Raw genomic sequence first — 22,658 nt, forward strand, 5'->3', positions numbered from 1 at the left:
ATGACGTCTGCATACCTTAAATAAAAAGTTTCTGGGGGAAAAAAAAGGAAAATTCATAGCCAAACACCAGCCTTGCCTGAGCTTGGCAATACATTCACACTCCAGGGGAGCCTGAGGAAACCCTGCCTGATACAGCAGACCAACACCTTTATCTTCTGGCCCCTTGAACCTACACTAAGAGGAGTGACAGGAATGAAAGACAAGCTACCCACATGAATTCATCATTTCTCCATGTGATCACTGAGTGGCTACAACAGACTAGAAATAAGTTAAAGGTGAGCCAGCAAGGCCACAGTGTAACACTTCCAGGCATTGGGGCAGCCAGGAGCTTCTTCCAGGTCTCCCACATGGGTGCAAGGGCCCAAGGATTTGGGCCATCTTCTACTCCTTTCCCAGGTCATAGCAGAGAGCTGCACAGAAGTGGAGCCGGTTCTTGAACCAGCCCCATATGGGATGCCAGCACTGCAGGCAGTAGCTTAACCCACTACACCACAGTGCCAGCCCCGATATTTTTCTTTTTATTTGAAAGGCAGAAGGTGAGAGCAAGAGAATAAACCATCTACCATTTCACTTTCCCAAATGCCTGTAACAGTTTGGGCTGGGCCAGGCTGAAACCAGGAACCTGGACTCCATCCAGCAGTCCCATGCAGACAACAGGGACCCAAGTACTTGGTCTATCACCTGCTGCCTCTCAAAATGTTCATTAGCAGGAAGCTAGAATCAGAACTGAAACAGGGGATAGAGGGAGCATGCTGGTGTTGTGGTATAGAGGGTTAAGTTGCCTCTTGTGACGTCAGCATCCTCTATCAGAATGCCACTTGAGTCTCAGTTGCTCTGCTCAGCTCTGTGTTAATGGGCCTGAGAATGCAGCAGCAGATGACCCAATTAACTGGGCCCCCGCCACCCAACTGAGGGACCAGGATGGAGTTCCTGGCTCCTGGCTTTAGTCTGGCCCAGATTTGGTCTTGGCAGCCATTTGGGGAGTAAACCAGTAGATGGAATACTGATCGACTGATCAATCTTTCTTTCCTTCTCTCTCTCCCCCCGAACCTCCCCCTGCCAACCTCCACCCTCTCCTTCTATCTTTCAAACAAATAAATCTTTTATTAAAAAAAAAAAAAAAAAAAAAAAAAAAAGTGGAACTGGGACTCGAACCCAGGCACTCTGATAGGAGATCCAAGTGTCCTAGACAGCATCTTACCCACTGCACCAAAGACCTAACCTGCACTGGGGCTTTTCTCCCAGGACCTCCATCCTGGGGCCAGCATCAGCAGCCCGGCAGCCCCAGCTCACCCTCAGGCCATAGTAGTGCAGGTGCACCCAGGGTTCCTCCGCGTGCTTCTTCTGCAGGAACTCATAGGACTGCACTCGGCGCTGGCGGGCCTGCTCTGACTCCGGCCGGGAGAACCGCACCTGCGTGTGGGACAGGAAAGAGGTCACGTCTTTGGGCCAGTGACCACTCCTGGGCCGCCGTCCCAAACCCTGCTGAGACAGCAAGAACTCCACATCGGGTATTTCCACTCCTAGCTCCCTCACCACTTCTGACACATCCTTCCTCACGAGCCGCCAACAAGAGGGAGAATTCTCGTACTTCGGCCTTCCTGCCTGCCCAGAGGCTTTGCTGGAGCACAGAAGCCTGCGTGCTAGGGCAGAAGGCCTTTAAAGCACGCGGACAGGCCTGATGCTGCCTGTTAAGTGAGGGCTGTGAGTCACAAGGCGGGGGCAGTAATAGAGCTCTTTAAGGTTGCCCACCAAGCTACTGAGGACAAGACAAGCCCAAGGAGCCTGAGAATTGCCCCTCACGCCACTGCTGCCAGCCCCTGCCCCTCTCCAAGGGGCTGTAAACTCTGACCACTACAGACTCACTTGTGTAACCAACTATGTCACTCTGTGCATCATTTTCCTTTAATAGGCTTAAATAGGAGAAACCTAATACACCACAAATGGAAGGTCAATATTCATCTAATTTTCTTCAAAATTCAGAATTAACTATTAAAATAGAATCTGAGGCTGGTGCCGCGGCTCACTAGGCTAACCCTTCGCCTGCGGCGCTGACACCCCGGGTTCTAGTCCCAGTTGGGGAGCCAGATTCTGTCCCGGTTGCTCCTCTTCCAGGTCAGCTCTCTGCTGTGGCCTGGGAAGGCAGTGGAGGATGGCCCAAGTGCTTGGGCCCTGCACCGCATGGGAGACCAGGAGGAGGTACCTGGCTCCTGGCTTCGGATCAGCACAGCATGCCAACCGTAGCGGCCATTTAGGGGGTGAACCAACGGAAGGAAGAACTTTCTCTGTCACTGTCTAACTCTGCCTGTCCAAAAAAAAAAAAAAAGTAATCTGTTCATCTGTTCATCATGCCCACTGAAAGACAGAATCTCATAGTTAATAAACATGGGACTCAGGCTCGCCAAGATCTCAGCTATTGTATGTAAGCAGGGCTGTCCTGCCCATGGCTGTGACAATCCAGGAGTCTGGCAAGAAGGGTCAGGGCACAGATGGTCCACGCCTGCATTACCCACAGAGGGAGAAGCCCTTAAGCTCTTTCTGGAGCCAGCACTGTGGCATACCTAAGTAGCCACCTGCAATGACAGCATCCCATATGGGTGTCAGTTCGAGTCTCAGTTGCTCTGCTTCCGAGCCAGCTGCCTTCTGATGCACCTGGGAAGGCAGTGGAAGATGGTCCAAGTCCTGGGGGCCCTACACCCGTAGGGAGAACCAGAAGCTCCTGGTTCCTGGATACAGCCTCACCCAGCCCCGGCTGTTGCAGCCATTTGGGGAGTGAACCAGTGCATGGACGTGTGCTCATGCTAACTCTGCCTTTCAAATAAATAAAAATAAAATCTTCAGGAAAAAAAAAAGGGAGGGGGCAGCACTGTGGCATAGTGCAGCCTTTGCCTGCAGCTCTGGCATTCCATATGGGCAACGGTTCAAATCCTGGCTGCTCCTCTTCCAATCCAGCTCTCTGTTATGGTTAGGAAAGCAGTGGAAGATGGCCCAAGTGCCTAGGCTCCTGGAAGAAGCTCCTGGCTCCAGATCAGCCCAGCTCCAGCCATTACAGCCATTGGGGAATGAACCAGTGGATGGAAGACCTTTCTCTCTGCCCCTCTGTCTGTAATTCTACCTCTCAAATAAATAAATTAATTAAGGGAAAAACAAAAAACAAAAAAAAAAACCTTCCTGCTCTGATCCTCCCACCCCTGCTCTCCGAGCAGCTGGGCTGTAGAAGCAGCCCTGAGCCCCCCAGGCCGCCCCCTCCATCCCTCCTGGGCCAGAGCTCACCGTGATCTGCTTGACATCCTCTTCTGCCTCGTCCTGTGAAGAGTCCCCTGCTGCAAGAGAAACAAGCTGCTGCCTACAGCCTGTGTGGAGCAGCTCTCTCTGCTCCAACCAACTCTGGCAGTCAACCCCACCCCTGGGGAGGCCCCAGGCAGGCTGTCTGTCAACACTCCTGGGAAGATTCAGTGGTTCTGGGAGCAATTTTACTCACTGAGCACATCTGGCCACGTATGGGGTACCATTTTTGGTCATCACGAGTTGGGATGTGCTACTGACATCCAGTGGGTAGAGGCCAGGGCTGCACCTTGTATTCCAATCCCTTTGATCCTTTTTCCCCACACAAGCCATCTTGCTGGACAAACAGCAGGGCTGAGGATTCAGGCTCACCCTCATTGGCCGCTTCCCTCTCCCGGTGCTTAGCATCTGCCTTATCCAGGTAGGAGAAGCTGGGCCGCAGCTGCAGGATGCCATGTAAAGGTGTCAGGTGGAGCTCACCTGTTGAGGGAAGAAAGACTCGGACCTGCCTCTAGGACCTGGGACTGACCTACTCACCCTGTCTCAAGGGTGTCACCAAGTCCCATGAAGGCACAGGCCCATAGTGAAACTGCTCCAACCCCCAGTGCCACCCCTCCTAGAGCCTTAGACCAGCGGAACACAGCAAGTATGTGGCCCAGACCAGGCCATGAGTCGGAACTCTTCTGATTAAAGCCACTTCTTTCAGGGCTGCATCCCATACATCTAGTCCTCCCCACCAGGTCCCTGCTCTTCCTCCCTGAATGGCTGGCTCCAACCACACTGAACAACTCACATACCCCACACTCACACGCCCCAGATACACCAGCTCTTTCCGCTACAGACCTTGGTTAGATCACCCTCCCTGCCCGCCCAAACCCACATTTCTCTTCACCCTCGCCCCCACCTCCTCCTGTCAAAATCCCAGCCACTCTTGTTAAGAAGTCTGCAAGCGCCAAGGTGGCTGGAGAAGCAGCCAGTGTGTCCTTGGAGGAGTGTCCAAGGTCCCTGCTGAAGATTATGATGACTTCAGCATGAATGAGACCTGGGCCCTGGGAGGCAGGGCCAGGACGAATACTCAGTCAATGCACGCATTAAAGAGCAGCACTCGGACGCTAGGGGCTCGCAGCCCCCTGGACCCCAGTGTGAACAGAATGCTAGATCAAGGTGTCAGTGAATAAAGGGTCCCGGCCTCAAGAGACATGACCACATCCTTCACAGCATGCCCTGGGGAAGAGTTCCTAACACTACTTTTGAAACTTCTCTCTTGTTCCCTGAGTGTTCCAATTAGCTTTGCTATTGCTTTACAGGCTCTAAACACTTAGAAAGCCCCTCACACTCTGTCCCAGTCTTACTGTGCCTCACGTACCATGGAATTCACTCATGGAAAGCACTCCAGGACAGCACTGCAGCACAGTGAGTAAAGCCGCCACCTGTGATGCTGGCATCCCATTTGGCACCATTTTATGTCCTAGCTGCTTCACTTCCAATCCTGCTCCCTGCTCATGGGTCTGGGAAACACAGAAGACGGCCCAGGTGTTTGGGCCCCTGAACCCACGTGGCAGACCCAGAAGTTCCTGGTTCTTGGCTTCAGCCTGGCCCAGCCCTGACCGTTGCAGCCATCTTGGGAGTAAACCAGCCAGGAGCTTCTACCGGGTCTCCCACGCGGGTGCAGGGGCCAAGGGTTTGAGCCATCTTCTACTGCTTTTCCAAGCTATAGCAGAGAGCTAGATCAGAAGCAGAGCACTGGGGCGCAAACCAGTGTCCACATGGGATGCCAGCATTGCAGGTGGTGGCTTTACCTGCTACGCTGCAGCACCAGCCCCTAACTCTGACTTTCAAACAAATACAGCATACAACTCCAACTCAATGTTCAGGCATCACCACAGTCATCTTCACCACAAAAAGCCACCAAGCCCCACTCCACTCTGCTCCCAGCCCCTGGAAGCCACTAACACCCTCTCCGTCCTGCCAATCTGCCTCCTCTGGTGTAGACACTTCTGCTTGCCTCAAGGAGATGCTAACCAGGAAGAGAATCACCAGGTCATAAGTCCCTTGACTTTATAAACATACACCTGCCACTTACACCCAGAGTCAGGCTGTGCTGTGGGAGGGTCTGTGTCCCACAAGGACAATGGCGTAGAGCCCAGCCCAACAGGTCAAGCAGCATCTACAGAGGCGGTTCTTTCCAGGGCCCCGGCTGCCATTTGTTATTTTCACACTGCCTGGTCCCCAAGAGTGTCTGGTGTTTGGAAGAGGCAGAGCTGGACCCTTGGCTGGGTAAGGTCCCCCTCCCCAGGACCCCCAAGCCCCGGGTACCTTGCCTATAGAGCGCAGCCGCGTAACGAGACGTGTTAGTGGTGGTCTGGGAAGAGCAGAACGTCTGCTTGTCCATCAGCTTCCTGGGAGCACAGGGAGAACCGACGTCAAGGGGAAGGAGGTTCCAGAGTCAGGGCCTGGCAGGCACAGCCCACTCCTCCCCAGACACCGGTCAGGGACCAAGGCCACAGAACAGCCTCCATCTGCCTCAGGAGGGGAGCTGGGGGATGAGAAAACCCACATAGTCTTGTTTGTGGACCAAGAAACAAGCAGTGCCAGGAGCTCCAGGGGCCAGCTTCCCACCCAGCCCAGGAAGAACCCACTGGGACGAGCCAGCACAGGAGGGCAGAGCCTGGAACCCTGGAGGCTCCCGGCAGGAGGGGTCACTTCTGCAAGGCCTTCTGAAGGTGTGCATCTGACCAGAGGGGCTCCAAGGGCCGGGCACTCACGAGGAGTATGTGCTGGTCTCATCAGCACAAGCGCCGTCCACATTCAGTGCGATCTGCTCCCCCTTGCTGCGGCAATAGTTGGGATTCAGGGTGTCGATGGCCATCTCAAGCTCTACCTGCAGGCATCAAGCATCCCCACCAACCATGAGGACCCCCCAAGAGACTCCCCCAGCTCCACCATGGCCACCTCCTAACAGTCACTACCCAGAAATGGAGCTGGCACCTGTCCCTGCCCCAAGGACCCTAAGGCTTCAGTCCACAAACTCAAACCCCATCAGAAATGTTAGAGTGGGTTTTTTTTGGGGGGAGGGGGCAGAGGTGGGAGGTGGGTTAGGCAGTGCTTGCACAGTCATGTTTGTCTCCCCACTTCACTCCTAAAGATATAAATTAGATGCCAACAGTTTAAAATATCAAGAGATTTCTCCTAAAATTCCCCATCTCCAACTTTTCTTGAAAGTCCCCAGAACTAGCAATCCTGAAACACCACTTCCAATGGACCACAGGGGGCTGGGGCCGTGTCCTTAGGTCTCCTTGTCCATCATCTCACTTCTTTCTAGGCACTAGACTGGCCTCACGGTCACCCAGACCTACCCAGGCACCCAAGCTTACACTGAGACTATTCCGAGTCATCTTGACCCTCCTTCCTTCCTAGAGCTGCCTACCCTTTTTTTCTGGAAACTTCCCGTCCTCAGCCTCCAAGCCTGTGTAAGCTGCTGGTTCTCCTAACTCCACTGCTCCTCCTCTGCCTCTCCCACCAGCCCTCCCTGCCCTCAGCTCAGCACACGGCAGCCCCACCTTCTGCTGCTTGGGCTTGATCTTGGCCGAGAGGTGCGGAATGTCATCGTAGGTCATCGAGGCCGGACGTACAGGATACTGGGGGAGGAAAGGAAGCTGTCAGCAACCCTGTCCAGCCCAACCAGAGCAGGGCTCCTGGGGCTCCAGCCAAGAATCAACAGCCACCCCTAGGCCCATGAAGCAAAGACCGGAGGCCCCAGGGCCCAACAAGCCCCACAGTGAGGCTCCCCTGTGGTCTCCGCCTGCAGTCCCATTCCCATCTGCTCCTCTGAGCCTCCTTCCAAATGGCAATTTTAAGATGTCTTTGACTTACAAGGGACAGGCATAAGCATCAGGAACCCAAACAGCCACCATGTGGGCTCTAATGCCCCACAGCGCATGGCCATGAGGGTTGAGAGTAAGGGTCCAAGGTTAAACGATAAGCTGATGTACCATCCAGCAAGAAATGAGGCCACAGGGAAGCAGAGGGGAAAGCCAGCTGACAGTGTCCTTCACTGTTGCAGCAGGATGCTGACATATGGGAACTCATGACCCCTCGGCCTGTGCAGCAACCTTCCCACTGTAAAACACTAAAGAGAGGGCAGAGCTGAGCCTCCTGCCCGCCTTGTGTAAGGTCACCTTCACACAAATGGTCCCGACTTTCGCAGACTGCTCTGCACACTCAGGGACACCTCTCCACGTCCACATCATAGATGCACCTGCCCTGTCTTCATCCCAGTGTGCCGCAGTCTCAAAAGCTCTGCCCTTCACTGCCTAGGACCATGACAGCCACAGGATGAGCCTGCTGGAGGTGAGGGGTGTGTGGAAAGTCAGCTCCACTACAGAGGGCCAATTCAGATCAGCTGCACTATAACCCAAAGAAACGGTCATTTCTTAAAAGCTCACTCAAACAGCAATACCGGGTCTCCTCTGCCTCCCAGGCTGGAGCTAGGGGTAGTTGTGATGGGAGGACAGCCTGAACACAGCTGATGTGGGCAAAGCACTCCAGCATGGCTTGACTGGGACAGTCTGGAGACACTGGTCTGCCAACGCCTGGGCAGCTCAGAGATCATGACGTTAGACTGGGAGGGCAGTGGAGGGCACAGGTATGGAAGCAGGACTGGAACCCAGGTTCCAGTCCTAACTCTGCCACGCGTGTACTCAGGCAAGCTCTTCACCTCCCTGAGTAGCCTCACCTCACTGCCCAGGGCTGCCCTAAGTGTGGATGAAGAAGAGGCTCCCCATCCTATGGGCTGTAAAGGTAATTCTCGGGGAATGGACCCCAGGCCTCTTCCCAGCCAGGCCTGGGGCACTGCCACTGCCACCTTGTCCCAGGCCCCTTCAGTAGTAGCCTCCTCAAGCCCCATTTTCTCAGGCACAACATGGGCATAAAAGTACCTAAAACAATCACCTTATTATTGGGGAATATAAAAATGGCACAGAGAAGTCGGGTAATTTCTCGAAAATTAAACTTCACGTGACCCAGCAATTCCACTCCTACGAACACACTCAGAGGAATGAAAACACACTGTCCACACAAGTTATACAGAAGGAGCAGGCGTTTGGAGCAGTGGTTAAGAGGCCACTTGGGACGCCCACATCCCACATCGGAGTGTCTGGGTTTCAGTCCTATCTCTGCTCCTCATTCCAACTGCCTGAAAATGCATACCTGGTGGGTAGCAAGTAGTGGCTCAAGTACTTGGGTCCCTGTCACCCATGTGGGAAAAACAGATTAAGTTCCAGGCTTTGGCCTGGCCGAGTTGCAACTATTACAGACGTTTGGGGAGTAAGGCATTCGATGGGTATGCTCTCTTGTGCGCTCTCCTTTCCCTAAGGGGCCAGTGTTGTGGTGCAGATTAAGCTGCCACCTGAGACACTGGCATCCCACATCAGATGGCTGGTTCGTGTCCTGGCTGTTCCGCTTCTGATCCAGGTCCCTGCTAATGCACCTGGGAAGGCAGCAGATGACAGCCCAAGTACTTGGCTCCTGCAGGACCTGGATGGAGATCCTGGCTCCAACCAGTATAGCCACTAGGGGAATAAACCAGCAGTTGGAAGATCTATCTTTCTCTCCTTGTCACTCTGCTTTTGAACAAACGATGTTCAAAGCAGCATTATTCATGACAGTCAAAAAGCACAAACAACCCCAAGGCCCATCCTGTGAGGTGGGAGAAACAGCAGAACTGCCCCATGGACAACGAGCTGCTGACAGATGAGTGCTCCCTGAAACCAGTGCGCACAGCCACACACCGCACCACTCCACTCCAGCCACAGAAACGTCCAGAGCAAACCCGCTAGGATGGAAAACAAGTTAATGGTTGCCTAGGGCAGGTCCCGAGCCTGTTTGATCGGATTCACCCGACCCTTCCAGGACCGAAGCAGTAAGCGTGACTACTATCTGGATTTTGCAAATGAGGACACGGAAGCACAGAGCCGTTAAGGGATTGTTCAAGGGCGGGGAGCCAGGTGGTGAGGGAACTGAGTCTCAGGGCAGACAGTCTGTTCCCAGGGCCCAAGCTTTGATCATGGTACAGTTCTCTCACGGTGCCTTGGTTTTCTCATCTTCAAAGTGAGGGGACTGCATTAACCCACCCGTGACAATCTCATCACATAAATGCAGGGCCTGGAATGCTGAGCAATGTGCGTTTCCTTGCCCACCAGCCCTCCCACACTCGCTTTCGTCCCCTTTACCTCGACGTCCTGTAATTACCTGGAACAAATAGAGCTTCTCTGCCAGGCTTTTGGCCAAGTACACGTCGATCTGGGAACAAGGGGAAAAGACTTAACCAGGGGACAGAGCCAGTGCCCCGCCCCAGGCATGCGCATGCTCCTGATCTGTTAGCACAGAGATGCAGTAGGGGAGTAGGAAGATGCTCAGCTAATACTAGAAACAAAGGAACCAAGCCTCCAAGTGAAATAACCAGGGCTCCCTCTCAGGTCATGTTTGCCTGGCCCCTTCTCCAAGTTCACTATCCCCCTGCAGGAAAACACCTTCCCCTGGGCTGCCCTGATCACAATGCACCCGAGAGCCAGGTTCAGACTTCGCTGAGAAAGGCAGGGTAGGGCCTACCTACCACCTGTGCTTCCTCCCTCTCTGTGCCTCCTGCCTCAGCTACCCAGGACTGGCCTACCATCCCCTCTTAATCTGCAAGACCCTTTGTGACTCACCTGGCCCCACTTGATTCTCACCTCCTCACATGAACCATGATCTCACTCACTGCCAGATCTTCACACACGCTCTTCCCCCAACCTGGGACTTCCTTCACACATGCCTCCCCTGAGCCTCTACTGCTCATTTATCCCCAAGAACTCAGCTGAGTCACCCCTGGAGCAGGAAGCCAGGGCCTCAGGGTCCCCTGTGCTCCCCGTACACCATCACCAAGCCCACAGAGAATCTGCTGTAATGGCGGTGCTGCCACAGCCTACAGGCATTTCAGTCCCTCAGATTCAGCAGCTCGGTCGGCACCAGCCCGCCAAGGAAGAAACACCCTATTCATCTCCAGGGACCCTCTCCTTGTCCCTGCCCTTCAAACCAGAGGCCAGGCTCCACATACAAAGGACTTCAAAAAGTGAGCAGAAAAACTAATTAAAATATAAGTTTGTTTCAGTGCAAAAATTTTGAAATCCACAGTTTTTTCATAATGCATGTTTTCCAAAAACTTCTGATGATCCCTCATATACAAAGATTTAAAAATTTTCTGCACCAAAATAAACCAGCCTTTTAAGTCCATGTTCCATAAGCCTTCTGAAGCACCCTCACAGGAGGCCACTTCTAAGGTCTGGGTCCTGGGCTGACTCTCAGGGGTACGTTTCACCATGAACAGCTTTCTCTTTTTATGTCCACTCTGGAACCTCCTCCTCTCGGTGTGCAACTGGAGACCATTTCCTTGCCAACCTCACCCTCAGCCTGTATGTTTTCTGGGGACAAGGCCATTGTCCTGCTCACTGTGGGTCACAGTCCCCAGCCCACAGTGGACCCAGTGAACAACTAATGAGTGACTGAACCTGCGTAAGCCCAGGAAGAAAGGGGAGCTGTCAAACCCACTCACTCACTCAGCTAGCTCACTGAGTTATCTACGAAGTGCCAGGCACCTACTCAGCTTTGCAGACACACAGTGGGCACAACCAAATCCCTGCCCTCGCAAAGCTATATTCTAGGGGAAGAAAGAGATAACAAGCAAATGGTGACAAGTGCTATGGTCAAGTACAAGGCATGGCCAAGGAAGAGTGCAAGGGAGACATGGGGGGAGGGGGAGCAGGGAGACAGCACTGTGGATGGTAGGTCAGGGAAGAAGTGAAGCTATCTCACTCTGATGACGTTGGATCAGACATGAAGGGAGGGAGGGGCAGGCCATGATGGCATCTGGAGGATGGCAGAGGGTTCCAGGCAGTAGGAACAGCAACGATTAGGGATACCCTCGAGGCCAGCAGATCCAGACCAGCCTGAGAACCCAGACCCAATCCCACTGCCGGTGGCCTGGAAAGAGGGTGGAGAACAGCAGTTACCTCCTGTACAACTGGGTCATCCTCTTCATTGGCCATACTAGGGGACAGCCAGCCACGCAGTCCCCGGACTCAATCTGCAAGAAAGAGGGAGAGATGGGGACTGTCAGTCAGTCATTCAACCAACATTTCTGGGACACGTATTCTGCAACAAGCCCTGTGCTAAGAGGAAGGAGCCTGAGACAAACACTAAGCTTCTTCCCATGCCTGTCACACGGTCAACAATGGACAGCCAGGGCCAGTGTCACGGCACAGTGGGCTGGGCCACCACCTGGGATACCAGCGTTCCATGTAGCTACCAGTTCAAGTCCCAACTGCTCCACTTCCAATCCAGCTCCCTGCTAATGTGTCTGTGAAAGCAGTAGAGGATGGCCCAGGTGCTTGAGCCCCTGCCACCCATGTCTAAGACCTGGATGGAGATCCAGACTCATGGTTTTGACCTGGGCCAGCCCCAGCCGTTGTGGCCATTTGGAGAGAGAACCAGCACGTAGACATTCTCTGTGTAACTCCGCCTTTCAAATAAATGAATAATGGGGCCCAGCGCTGTGACGCAGCAGGTTAACACCATGGCCTGAAGCACCGGCATCCCATCTGGGCACCGGTTCAAGTCCCGGCTGCTCCACTTCCGATCCAGCTCTCTGCTACGGCCTGGGAAAGCAGTAGAAGATAACCCAAGTCCTTAGGCCCCTGCACCCACGTGGAAGACCCGGAAGAAGCTCCTGGCTTTTGCCTTCGGATCGGCACAGCTCTGGCCGCTGCGGCCATCTGTGGAGTGAACCAGTGGATGGAAGACTTCTCTCTCTCTCTTTCTGCCTCTCCTCTCTCTATATAACTCTGACTTTCAAATAAAAATAAATAAATCTTTAAAAAAAAAAAAAACCCACAAAAACTACTACTTGTTTGGTTTTCCCCATAAAAAATAAATAAATCCTTTTTTTTAAGAAGGTACTTTTTTTTCTTTTTTTTTTTTTTTAAGATTTATTTATTTATTTGAAAGTCAGAGTTATACAGAGAAGGAGAGGCAAAGAGAGGTCTTCCATCCGCTGGTTCACTCCCCAATTGGCCATAACGGCTGTAGCCGCACCAATCCGAAGCCAGGAGCCAGGAGCATCTTCTGGGTCTCCCATGTGGGTGCAGGGGCCCAAGGACTTGGGCCATCTTCTACTGCCTTTCCAGGTCATAGCAGAGAGCTGTATCGGAAGTGGAGCAGCGGGGACTCAAATCGGCGCCCATATGGGATGCTGGCACTGCAGGCTGCAGCTTTACCCACTATGCCACAGTGCTGGCCCCAATAAATAAGACTTAAAAAACAAAAACAAAAATGGGCAGCCAGCTGTACACCCCAACAACAATCACACAAAATAAAGAGAAAACCAACAAAGCAAAGGGCACCAGTCAACACACATTAGCCTGGCCTCTGGGAAAAGTAAATGACTGTTTGAAGGGCCTCTTGCCACTCACCAAAGAGAATGACCAGTAGGCAGGATGGAGGCTGCTGGTCCACAGCCATGACTGACACAAAGCTCAAAGCCAGATGGCAAACAGGGAGAGAGATCAGCCCAGACTCTCCAGGGACTCAGGACTTTGACATTTGACTCTCAAGCTCACTTTAACTCCAACCCCATGTGAGAGGACACTTCCTTGTTTGGGGCCTACAATGACCTCTTCACATGCTGCACTCACATATTCAAGGAAGAGGCCTCCACTGTATAAAAGAGAGGCGCTCAGAGACACCGACGCCGCTCTACCCAAGCAAGACTGACAGACTTCAGCTCCAGGCCCTCTGACGTCAGGTAGAGTTCTAAAGACAGCAGAAAGGATGCACGGGCCAGGCCCCAACAGAAAGATCTGGACAAACCATGCACGGCAAAGGGGCAAAACAATCCCGGGTGACAGGAAGCACCTTACTAAGTACCTGAGTCAGGACAGCTGAGGGTAGGTGACTCACTCAAATGGAAAAGGTAGACACACCCAGACTTCAGCAGTCCCCAGACCTCTGCTTCTGGGCAAGTCCATCCCAACTTGTGTTTGTCTACTTAACATTTCAACCATATAACATTTAGAAAGGCAGGAGGGGAGGAGGGAGTGGACACTGCCCTATGGCTTAGGGATTAAAGCAGCCTGTGTCTCATATGAGCACCGCTTCAAGTCCTGGGTGCTCCACTTCCAGTCCAGCTCCCTGCAAAGGCACCTGGCAATAGTGCAAAATGGTCTAAGTCCTTCGGCTCCTGCACCCACATGGGAGACCCAGATGAAGCTCTGGCTCCTGGCTTCAGATAGGGCCAGCTCTGGTCACTGCAGCCATTTGGGGAGCGAACCATTGGAAGGAAGACCTCCCTCTCTGTCTCCAATTCTACCCTTCAAACAAGTAAATCAATTAAAAAAGGGTGGGAGCCATGATGGGGCCAGCATTGTGGTGTAGCAGGTTAAGCCTGCAGCACCAGCATCCCATACCAGCACCAATTTGAGTCCTGGGAAAGCAGCAGAAGACAGCCCAAGTGATTGGGCCCCAGCACCCACAAGGGAGACCCAGAAGAAGCTCCTGGCTTCAGTCTGGACCAGCCCCAGCCGTTGCGGTCATTTGGGGAGTAAACCAGTGGATGGACAATCTCTCTCTCTGCCTTTCAAGTAAGTAAATCTTAAAAAGATCCCGGTTGCCCCTCTTCCAGGCCAGCTCTCTGCTGTGGCCAGGGAGTGCAGTGGAGGATGGCCCAAGTCCTTGGGCCCTGCACCCCATGGGAGACCAGGAGAAGCACCTGGCTCCTGCCATCGGATCAGTGCGGTGCGCTGGCCGCAGCGCGCCTACCGCGGCGGCCATTGGAGGGTGAACCAACGGCAAAAGGAAGACCTTTCTCTCTGTCTCTCTCTCACTGTCCACTCTGCCTGTCAAAAAAAAAAAAGATTTAGAAGGGCATGGTGGCTTCATCATGGGATTCAATGTCATCTACAAGTCCCTTTCTCTCCCCAGACACCACCTGAAGTCCCCTCACTGATTACAGATACATATCCTGAACCTGAGACCTCTCAGGCCCAGACAATGGCAGCATCCTGGACACTTCTCTTCCTGTCACCCTAAACCAGCGAACTCTGTCAATTCCACCTTGAGGACACCTCCATCTCTTCCCAGGGTCACAGAGATGGCCTGCTGGATGATCTCCCCCTCCCACTGCGCCCCCTGTAATAGCCAGCGACCTTCTGGAAACTAAGTCAGACGGTGTGACTGCACAGAAACCTTCAGCAGCTAGCGGGTAGCCTAGCTGTTAAGACAGCTAAGTCACCCAGAGCCCAGGTTCAAGTCCAGGCTCCACCCAATTCCAGCTTCAAACTAATGTGCTCCCTGGGAGGCAGCAGATGACAGCTGTGTCTGGGTCCCTGCCACCCAGGTGGGAGACCTGGATTGTATTCCCAGCTCCAGGCTTCAGCCTCGCCCAGCTCTGGTGTTGCAGGCTTTTTGGGGAGTGAACCAGCAGATGGAAGCTCTCACTTTCTCGCTCTTCCTTCATCTCTCTGCCTCTCAAATAAATTGAAAAAATGAACAGCAACACCAAAAACCTTTAAAGAGTCTCCATCTGACTCAGGATAAAAGCCCAAGTCTTTATAATCCCAAGTTTTTTTTTTTTTTTAATTTATTTGAAAGGCAGAAATACAATGAGATGTAGGGGGAAGGGGAAGAGAGAAAGAGATCAATCTGCTGGTTCATTCCCCAAATGGCTACAATGGCTGAGGTGGGGCCAGGCTGAAGCCAGGAGCTTCTTCTGGGTCTCCCACATGGGTGCAGGGGCCCAAGGTCTTGGGCCATCTTCCACTGCTTTCCCAGACAAACTAGCAGGGAGCTGGATTGAGAGTGGAGCAGTCAGGACTCAAACTGGTGCCCATATGGGATGCCAGCACTGCAGGCAGAGGCTTAAACTTCTATTAGACAGCGCCGGCCTCCCCACCCCATCCCTATGCCAAGGAAGTTGTTAGCAACCCCATCCCTCCCCTCAGTCCTTCCACTGGCCTCCCATTCCCCCAGGGACCTGAGTAACTGCTCTATCCCTGAAAGCCTCAAGGCTCCACTGCATTCACCTATTTGCACAAACCTCACCTCATCACCAAGATCATCTTTCCTGTTGAAAATAACAAATTTCCCCTCCAACCCCCTGCTCTGCTCAGGTTATCTCTTATCACCATGTGACAGTGTACAGTGCTGGGTCTGTCCCTACCCCGCTGCCACTAAGCTGGAAGCTGCATGCAGGCAGACTTTGGTCAATCTGTCCCCTTGCTGTGCCCCCAGTGCCTAGCAATACCCACCTGCTGTCTAAATAAATGAACCACAGGAATGCCACATAACACGGAGCCATGACAGATTTGGGGCTGAGGAAGATCTGGTGGAGGGGTGGAGAAAGAGACTGCAAAGCAGCAGGCTTCCCAACGGTACCAGAGATGGAGGACCGGGTGGCAGCCAAGCTCCAAAATCAACTGTTAGGTGCCTGCTCCTATGCAGAGAGGGCAGCGTGAAGGCGAAAGCCCAAGATCCCATCCCACTGACACTGGCAGTCACCCGCCACGGACAGGGTCTACACCACTGCTCTCTGCAGCAGCTCTGAGAACTGAGAGACTCAGGCTTCCAGAGGAGCAGGGCAGCAAACCACCACACCCTGAGTGTGGCCCAGGAGGCTCGACACCGTCCTCCCTCCTGGCTACCACGCCCTGCCGGCCTCTGCCCAGCTGTTGAGGTGCCCTCTCTGGACGCTGCACCGGCCTGGGTTAACGAAAGATTACCAGCTCCCATCAGCCTCCTAGCCAACATGATCCAACCTGGTGGCTCTCAAAGGTGTTCGGCTTAAGACCCAATTTCATCTCACATAAATGACCCAGAGCACAGCAAGGTTTCTTAAGCCCTAATTGTCCCTAATATACACCAGTGTTTTTTGTTCATTCAAACAAAGAGTGCTGGTGACAATCCCCCAGAGTTGATTTTACATCCCACTGACGGATCTGGACCTAAAATTTGAAAACCACTGTTCTCACCAGTCTCCTTTCTAACTCCGATTCTGCCAGAAACCGCCAGAATCTTTGTTTAAAAAAAAAAAAAAAAAAAAAAAAAAAGTCAGTTATCATTCCCTTGCTCAAAACCCTTTTACCCACCACGGGAAATAAAATCCAAACTCCTTTCCAGGGCCCGAGGCCCTACCTGATCTTGCTGCCGCCCTCCCCTCACCATCTCACCATGCCCTGGCCCGGGCCACCCTTGCTGGGCCTCCAACAAAACAAGCCCCAGCCTGCCTCAGGACCTTGGCACATCATGGGTTTCCTCCAGGACCTTTCAAGGCCGGCTCCCTTTCATTATCCCCTGCCAGCACCCCCATCAGGTTCCTTGATCCCCCTGTGGTAAAGAACCGCCCCTAACCCTTGCCCAGGCACCACCCTCTCGGCGCTGTGTTGCTTCCTTACTGGTTCTTACCATGACCTGGGACTATCTGGCCTCACTGCTCAGGTTTTGCCGAGAGTGTAAGCTCCATGAAGGGCTCTCAGTGCTTCAGTTTGCTCAATCACAAAACGGGGTCATTAGGCTTACTTCAAGTTGATACGGAAATCATTAGATTCTTTAAAAAAAAAAAATTAAAAATCACCAGCCTTATCAATTACCTACAACAGCGCACGGCAGGAAGCACTCAGTGCAGTCCAAAGAATAATCTACATTTCATTTTCTCCTTAGCCCTGTAGACAAGGATTTATCCTCGCCGGTTTAAAAAAAAAATGAGGAGACGGAGGTTCGGAAAATAATCTGCCCAAGGTCACAGTGCGATTCAGCTGCGGGAAATCAGGGCAGGAGCCAGGTTCAGCTGATGTCAACAGTGGCTCTGGCTCTTAAGGAAACACTGCACACCTCACCAGTAAAAGGCAGTATGGTACAGTGGGTAACAGGCCGGACTCGGGAGCAAGACGCCGCAGGTTCAAACCCCACCGCCGCCGCTCAGCCCCTGAAGCCCACCCTGGGTTGTGTGTACCCTTTCCTATTTTCATCCCTAAAACGGGAGAAACAAGAAACAGGGCCCCCGACAGGACTCTGCAGTAAGGATTAAGCAAAGCGATAGACGTGACCCACGGGAAGGTGTGTCGTTACGTGGCAACATGTTTTCTTCCGAGGCGAGAGGGCAGGGGCAACACGGCCTCGGCCTCCCAGCGAGCCGTCCGCCGGCCCCCAAGCCCAAGCCTCCTAACCCTAACACGGCGACCGTGCCTAGTCCGACCCCTCCTGCCCCCGAACGGCCGGGCCAGGCCCGCGCGGCACGGCCGCCCAGCTCCTAATAAAGGAGCGAGGAAGGCCGGGCCGGGGCTGATCGGGCTCAGCCGCCGGGAGGGCGCCCCGAGAGGCCCCGGGACCCTCCCCTGCCCCTCGGGGAGGGCCGCGGGCCCCGAGCCGCCGCCAGCAGCGGTCAGGCCTCCTGGCGGGCGGGCAGGGCCCCCTCCTCGAGCCCACCCAGCCCGTGCAGCCGCCACGCCGGCCCGGCACCCGCTGCCCTCGGACAGGTGTTCCCGGCGCAGGAGAGCAGCCGGGCGGGGCAGGCGGCTGGCCCCTGAGTCACCGCCGGCAGCTTCGGCCGCCGCCTCCCGGACTGCCGGGCCACGAGGTGGGAGCTGGCGGGCAGCCGGGGCCGGCGGGGCGAGCGGTCCGTCCCTCCCGCCGGAACCCCCGGAGGCCCCCAGCCCCTCGGCGCGACGCGGGCCTCCCCGGCCTACTCGGGAGCCCAGCGCGGGCCCACCTCGCCAGTTCGGCTCGGCTCCCGCCGGGCCTGGGCGCAGGCGACGCGGCACTCACCTCTCCGCGGGGGCCGCGCGCGCGTCCGGCGGCAACGGCCCAGGGAGCCGCGGGCTGCAGAGGTGGCGGCGGCCGGGCTCTGCTCTCAGGGAGCGGCCATGTTGCTGGTGGAGAAACTCCTGGCGACACGTGGGGGGAGCGGGCCGGCCCTCGCGCTTCCTCTTTCCCACAATGCTCCGCCCCGGCGGCGCGGGCCCGCCCCCACGCCGCGCCGCTCCAGGAAGCCCACAGCCGGCCGGCCAGTAGGGGGCGCTGCCGCTCTCGCTAAACGGAGCCTCGCCAACGCGGCAGAGGCCGAAAAAAATTAGTCTTGGCAGCGGTGGGATTCGAACCCACGCCCCCGAAGAGACTGGAGCCTTAATCCAGCGCCTTAGACCGCTCGGCCACGCTACCGCCATGGGAAGTGGGGTTTCTAAGAAACTACTTAATGGCTGTGTTTGCCTCTGACTCAAAACTGTATTTTTGAGTTGTTGTTTTTTTTTTTTAATTGAATTTTCACTTTACCCGACCCTGGTAAAATTATTGGAACTATGCTAAGTATTCTCCAATAGTCAGACCTGGGCTTGCTCTGCAAAAATTGTAGAGTGAAAAGCAGCTTGAGACCCGCCCTGATGAACCCGCACCGCCCGGATTAGCTGTCCCCGGAGGAGGGCCAGTAGCCCGCAGCAGGCCGGAGGGCAGAGATGGCCCGGAAAATGTGTGTTTCAGCTTTCACTCACACCGCTAATACGTGGACGTCCAGACCGTCTGTGGATTTTAAGGCTATACATGGATTTGTGTATAGAAATATATAGAAATATAGATATACACAGACACACACACATATACATACACATCTCCTTAGGAGATCTTTTTTTTTTATTGTGTGTAGGTTTTTAACTTAAAGTTATTAGTGTAGGTCTGCAATTGCCTACTTTCAGCAGACTATATTTTTAATATCCAGACGTATTGATGGGTAAATATTTAAAAATACAGAAAACTTAATCAACCATATTTCTACCACCTGAAAGGAAATTAATTACTGTTAATATTGTGGCATTTTTGCTTCTGATTCTTATGTATTCGATTTGTATTAAAAGGTACAAGGTAATGATGTGAATATGTCGTCTTTATAAATCTGTTTTATAACATTACAAATTAAACCATTACAAATGAAAGTCAACCCCGTTTCCAAACATCTTCCCCAGCTGATTATCATGAGTTTGATGTGTGTAGTTCCAATAATTTCTTATACTTTTTACATGTAAATATCGATGAATACTATACTAGTATAGTTTTCTGTAGTATGGTTTTCATTTCTATAAGTGCTACCACATTATACCAATATCATTCTAAAGCTTGTTTTTCTTACTCCAATGTTGCATTTTTGAGATCAATTATGATGCATATAGATTTAATTCACTCCATGCTATGAACAAATTTGTCTCTGAATTTTTGTCATTACATACAGTACGGCACCAGGCTTGTTGTGCATGTGGGGTGATATTTCTCAAGGGTCTATGCTGGAGAAGGAATTGCTGAGTCATACATATATTTTTGCATTTTATTTAATATTGACAAAACCTATAGCAGTCGATGACTCTTCTCAGTTTTCTGAATCAGTTTGGGTAAGTTTCGTGGGAAACAAAACACTTCAGTTGACTTTTCACATGTACTGGTGTCGGAAATCTCAAACCTCCCTCACATCTGCACTCTTGTCAAGGCACTCTTCATCACGTACCTTCCTTTCCTCCTTGGTTCAGCGAACTTGAGACGGGCAGCAGCTCCACTAACGCTGGGCGTGGCTTGGACACGTCCCCAACAAGCTATGTGAGTCACACTTTTGTCATTAGAATTCTGGCTCTGTGTTGACCGCTTCTGGTTAACATCCGAGTTGGTCCGCACCCCTAACGTAGGACCATTCCCTGTCTTTCTCTCCAATCCACCTAATTTAATGTAGCTAATGCTAGGCAAAGATTTCATTGTTCTAGAAGGGTCTGTTGCTCTTAAGGGATTTTTTTTTTTTTTTTAATCACAAAAGCCGCCATCTGTGGAGGATGTGGGGTTTTTGTAGACCAGGGATTGTGGGCGATTCAAAACCAAATGAGGAATGCCTTTCAGACCAGTGGGAACAATCAGCTAGGTATTTTAGTACCGGGAGGGGCTGTATGAGTTGTCTATTGCGTTTTCCAGAAGGAAGTATCCCCACAGTGTAGGATGATTGCTGGAATCTCCGCCCAGTCTCACCTCCCTAGGAGTTGTCCCTCTAGCTCAGTGTGTCCCTACCCCCAACAGCCATGGCTAGTGGGTTCCTTGGTGGATGGAGGATTCAGGTTGGACCAATCAGATTCTGTTTCGGGAATATGAAGTGAGACATGAGTTACGGGTTTCTTAATTTGACTATGCTGTGTTGGAATTGGTCTCTGAGATGGTCTGGAACAAGCCCATATACAGTGAGATGGCTCAGAGAGGTGGAGAAAGCCACTTCAGAGAAGAATGATAGTGAGGAGAAGGGCGGAGGCACAGAAAGGAATTGACAGCTTTCTGACTTCCAGCTCAAGACCCTTCCCAAGGCCCAGTGGGGTCCCCAGTCTTGGACACATCCCTTTTCACTGTGATGAACTCCCCTTTTCTGCTAAAGCTGGTGCCGCTGGATAGCTGTCAACAGCAACCAACAACCTGCTCCTTGTATGGCAAGGGCTCCAATGAAACAAAGATACTTCTTCCAGGATGTAGTACAGCCACTCATGTGGGTCCTTCCCAACACACCCTTAGGACACCTGTCCACGCCGAGCAGGATGCCTAATTGACAGGGTGTCTGCAAGGAGGATACAGGCTGACCCTGGAAGGCAGAGCCCAGGGCCCCGTTCTGGGAGTTTCTTACAGTCCTGCAGCCCTGTTAACTCTGTGTCTCACGACAATCACATGTGGGACCTTGAGGAGGAGTATCGGATGTTGCATCAGAACCCCGGCATCCACAGTGAGGGCAGGTGTGTCCACTGTTCTGCCCCGGCCAATGGGGGCAGGGAGAGGAGGAAAGAGCAAGCACCACAGATCAGACAGCGCCTGCTCGCCTGGCGCCCCTCTAGCGGCTGTCAGGTGAAGGCCATCTATGGCCACATCGTGAGCCCTGGGCTGTGGGATGTGGGAATGCAGGTGGGGGCTTAGCCCTGGGTCTCCTCCGTTCTTTGTCCCCCTAAAAGGAAAACTACCCGAAACTTGAAACCTGCTCTGAAACCCAATCGTTCTGCTTGAACCTCCTTGTGGGAAGAAATTAACATTCCTAATAAAATGCTGAATAGCACTTTTCTTATGGCTGTAATAGCATAGAGGTGTGTACTGGGAAGCCATCCAGTTGACTGGCATTTGTCAGTCAAGAGTGCGATGACCTTTAACAGAATGTTCTTTTCTTTATCTTGTTGACCAAAGATTAGTCATTTTCTTGTCATGCAAAATGTCTCTACTAAGATAGAAATCAGAAGAGGAGTTACCCTTGGTGGGGTGTGAGGGGGCTGTATTGCCAGAAGAGGTCTGTATTGTCTGTATTGTCCATGGGTGGTTGCTCAATGCAGACATATGTAAAAAAGTCACCAGGCTGCACATTTAAGAGTGTGTGGCACTGTAATAAAAAGTGAATTTTTGAAAATTCCTTATTGGGTATGCACTTTTGAATTAAATTCCTAGTGGGTTTACACCTGCAGCAAGACTGACATAAAATGTTGATTTATGTTGGCAACAAAATCATCTGAAAAGTTTTCTTTAATATTTTTCTCTAATATTCGTGGCTCTTCTTCTCTGCCTCCCCAAAGGAAATATTCTCAATGAGTGGGAATCTGTTTTTTTTTTTTTTTTTTTCTTTCCTAGCAAGCATTCCAGCATATTCTGACCCAAGTTTGATTTCCCTTTATGGGATACTCCTTCCTGTGGCCTTAGAAGACCTGTTGACCAAATCGCTCAGTGGGCGGGCACAAGAGTCAAATTAGGCCAATCAGATGCTTTATCCTGGAGCTCTTGACTCTGGATACCAAAGAATGATTTAGCTCAATTGCAGGGCCATGAAGGGATTTCCAGGCTGCCTCCTGCTTCCTGCATCTCCACACTTTCCAAAGGCTGATTTGTTCCAGTTTTATCTTTCATCTGTAAACTACTTCCAAAAAAAAAAAAAGTCTTTGCTAAAGTTAACCTGCATTGATTTCTGTTCCCTGCGACAAAGGAGCCCACAGGTGTGGGGAAAGTCTGACCCGCGGGCCATATAAGGCTCATAGAATCACTCGGTCTGGCCCTGCCAAGACAACCGCAGGGGGGACTCAAAATTCAATAAATGCATAGCAGGCTATTTTTTAAAGTTGATTAACTTTGTATGGTCTGTGAATGGTGTCAGAAATAACCAGATGGTCCTGGGCAAAGAAAAGTTTCCACTGCACCCCTCCCTGGGCCTTCTGAAAAGGAACTTGGATTACAGGGGAGACCACTACTTGGTCACTTTGGCTGGGGGGTGGCCAAGGCATGAACGGGACATGGCAAACTGGGACACCTGGTACTTTTAC

At 52.5% G+C, this 22,658-nt stretch overlaps 1 protein-coding gene and 1 non-coding gene across 4 annotated transcripts in view; both read right to left on the reverse strand.

The window, feature by feature from the left end:
- Nucleotides 1-18,233, reverse strand: part of POLR3E (RNA polymerase III subunit E) — a 36,724-nt gene extending 18,491 nt beyond the window's left edge. Inside the window, exons 1-10 of one of the 3 annotated variants that reach the window (XM_062179591.1) lie at nucleotides 18,133-18,232; nucleotides 16,774-16,915; nucleotides 11,331-11,404; nucleotides 9,535-9,585; nucleotides 6,846-6,923; nucleotides 6,051-6,166; nucleotides 5,602-5,684; nucleotides 3,658-3,765; nucleotides 3,274-3,323; nucleotides 1,294-1,413 (exon numbers count right to left, since the gene is read on the reverse strand). In XM_062179591.1, coding sequence (XP_062035575.1) covers nucleotides 1,294-1,413; nucleotides 3,274-3,323; nucleotides 3,658-3,765; nucleotides 5,602-5,684; nucleotides 6,051-6,166; nucleotides 6,846-6,923; nucleotides 9,535-9,585; nucleotides 11,331-11,366 — 642 coding nt within the window. In that variant the 5' untranslated portion in view covers nucleotides 11,367-11,404; nucleotides 16,774-16,915; nucleotides 18,133-18,232. Of the gene's footprint in view, nucleotides 1-1,293; nucleotides 1,414-3,273; nucleotides 3,324-3,657; nucleotides 3,766-5,601; nucleotides 5,685-6,050; nucleotides 6,167-6,845; nucleotides 6,924-9,515; nucleotides 9,586-11,330; nucleotides 11,405-16,773; nucleotides 16,916-18,132 lie in introns of those variants that run through there. The other 2 variants (XM_062179590.1, XM_062179592.1) reach the window with 2 other exon arrangements.
- Nucleotides 18,234-18,443: 210 nt separating this feature from the next.
- On the reverse strand, nucleotides 18,444-18,525 carry TRNAL-AAG (transfer RNA leucine (anticodon AAG)). Its single transcript has one exon. It is a non-coding gene; the product is annotated as a tRNA-Leu (tRNA).
- Nucleotides 18,526-22,658: the final 4,133 nt, after the last annotated feature.

This window comes from Lepus europaeus, chromosome 21 (genome assembly GCF_033115175.1).
Source record: "Lepus europaeus isolate LE1 chromosome 21, mLepTim1.pri, whole genome shotgun sequence".
In the NCBI taxonomy this organism is placed as follows: domain Eukaryota; kingdom Metazoa; phylum Chordata; class Mammalia; order Lagomorpha; family Leporidae; genus Lepus; species Lepus europaeus.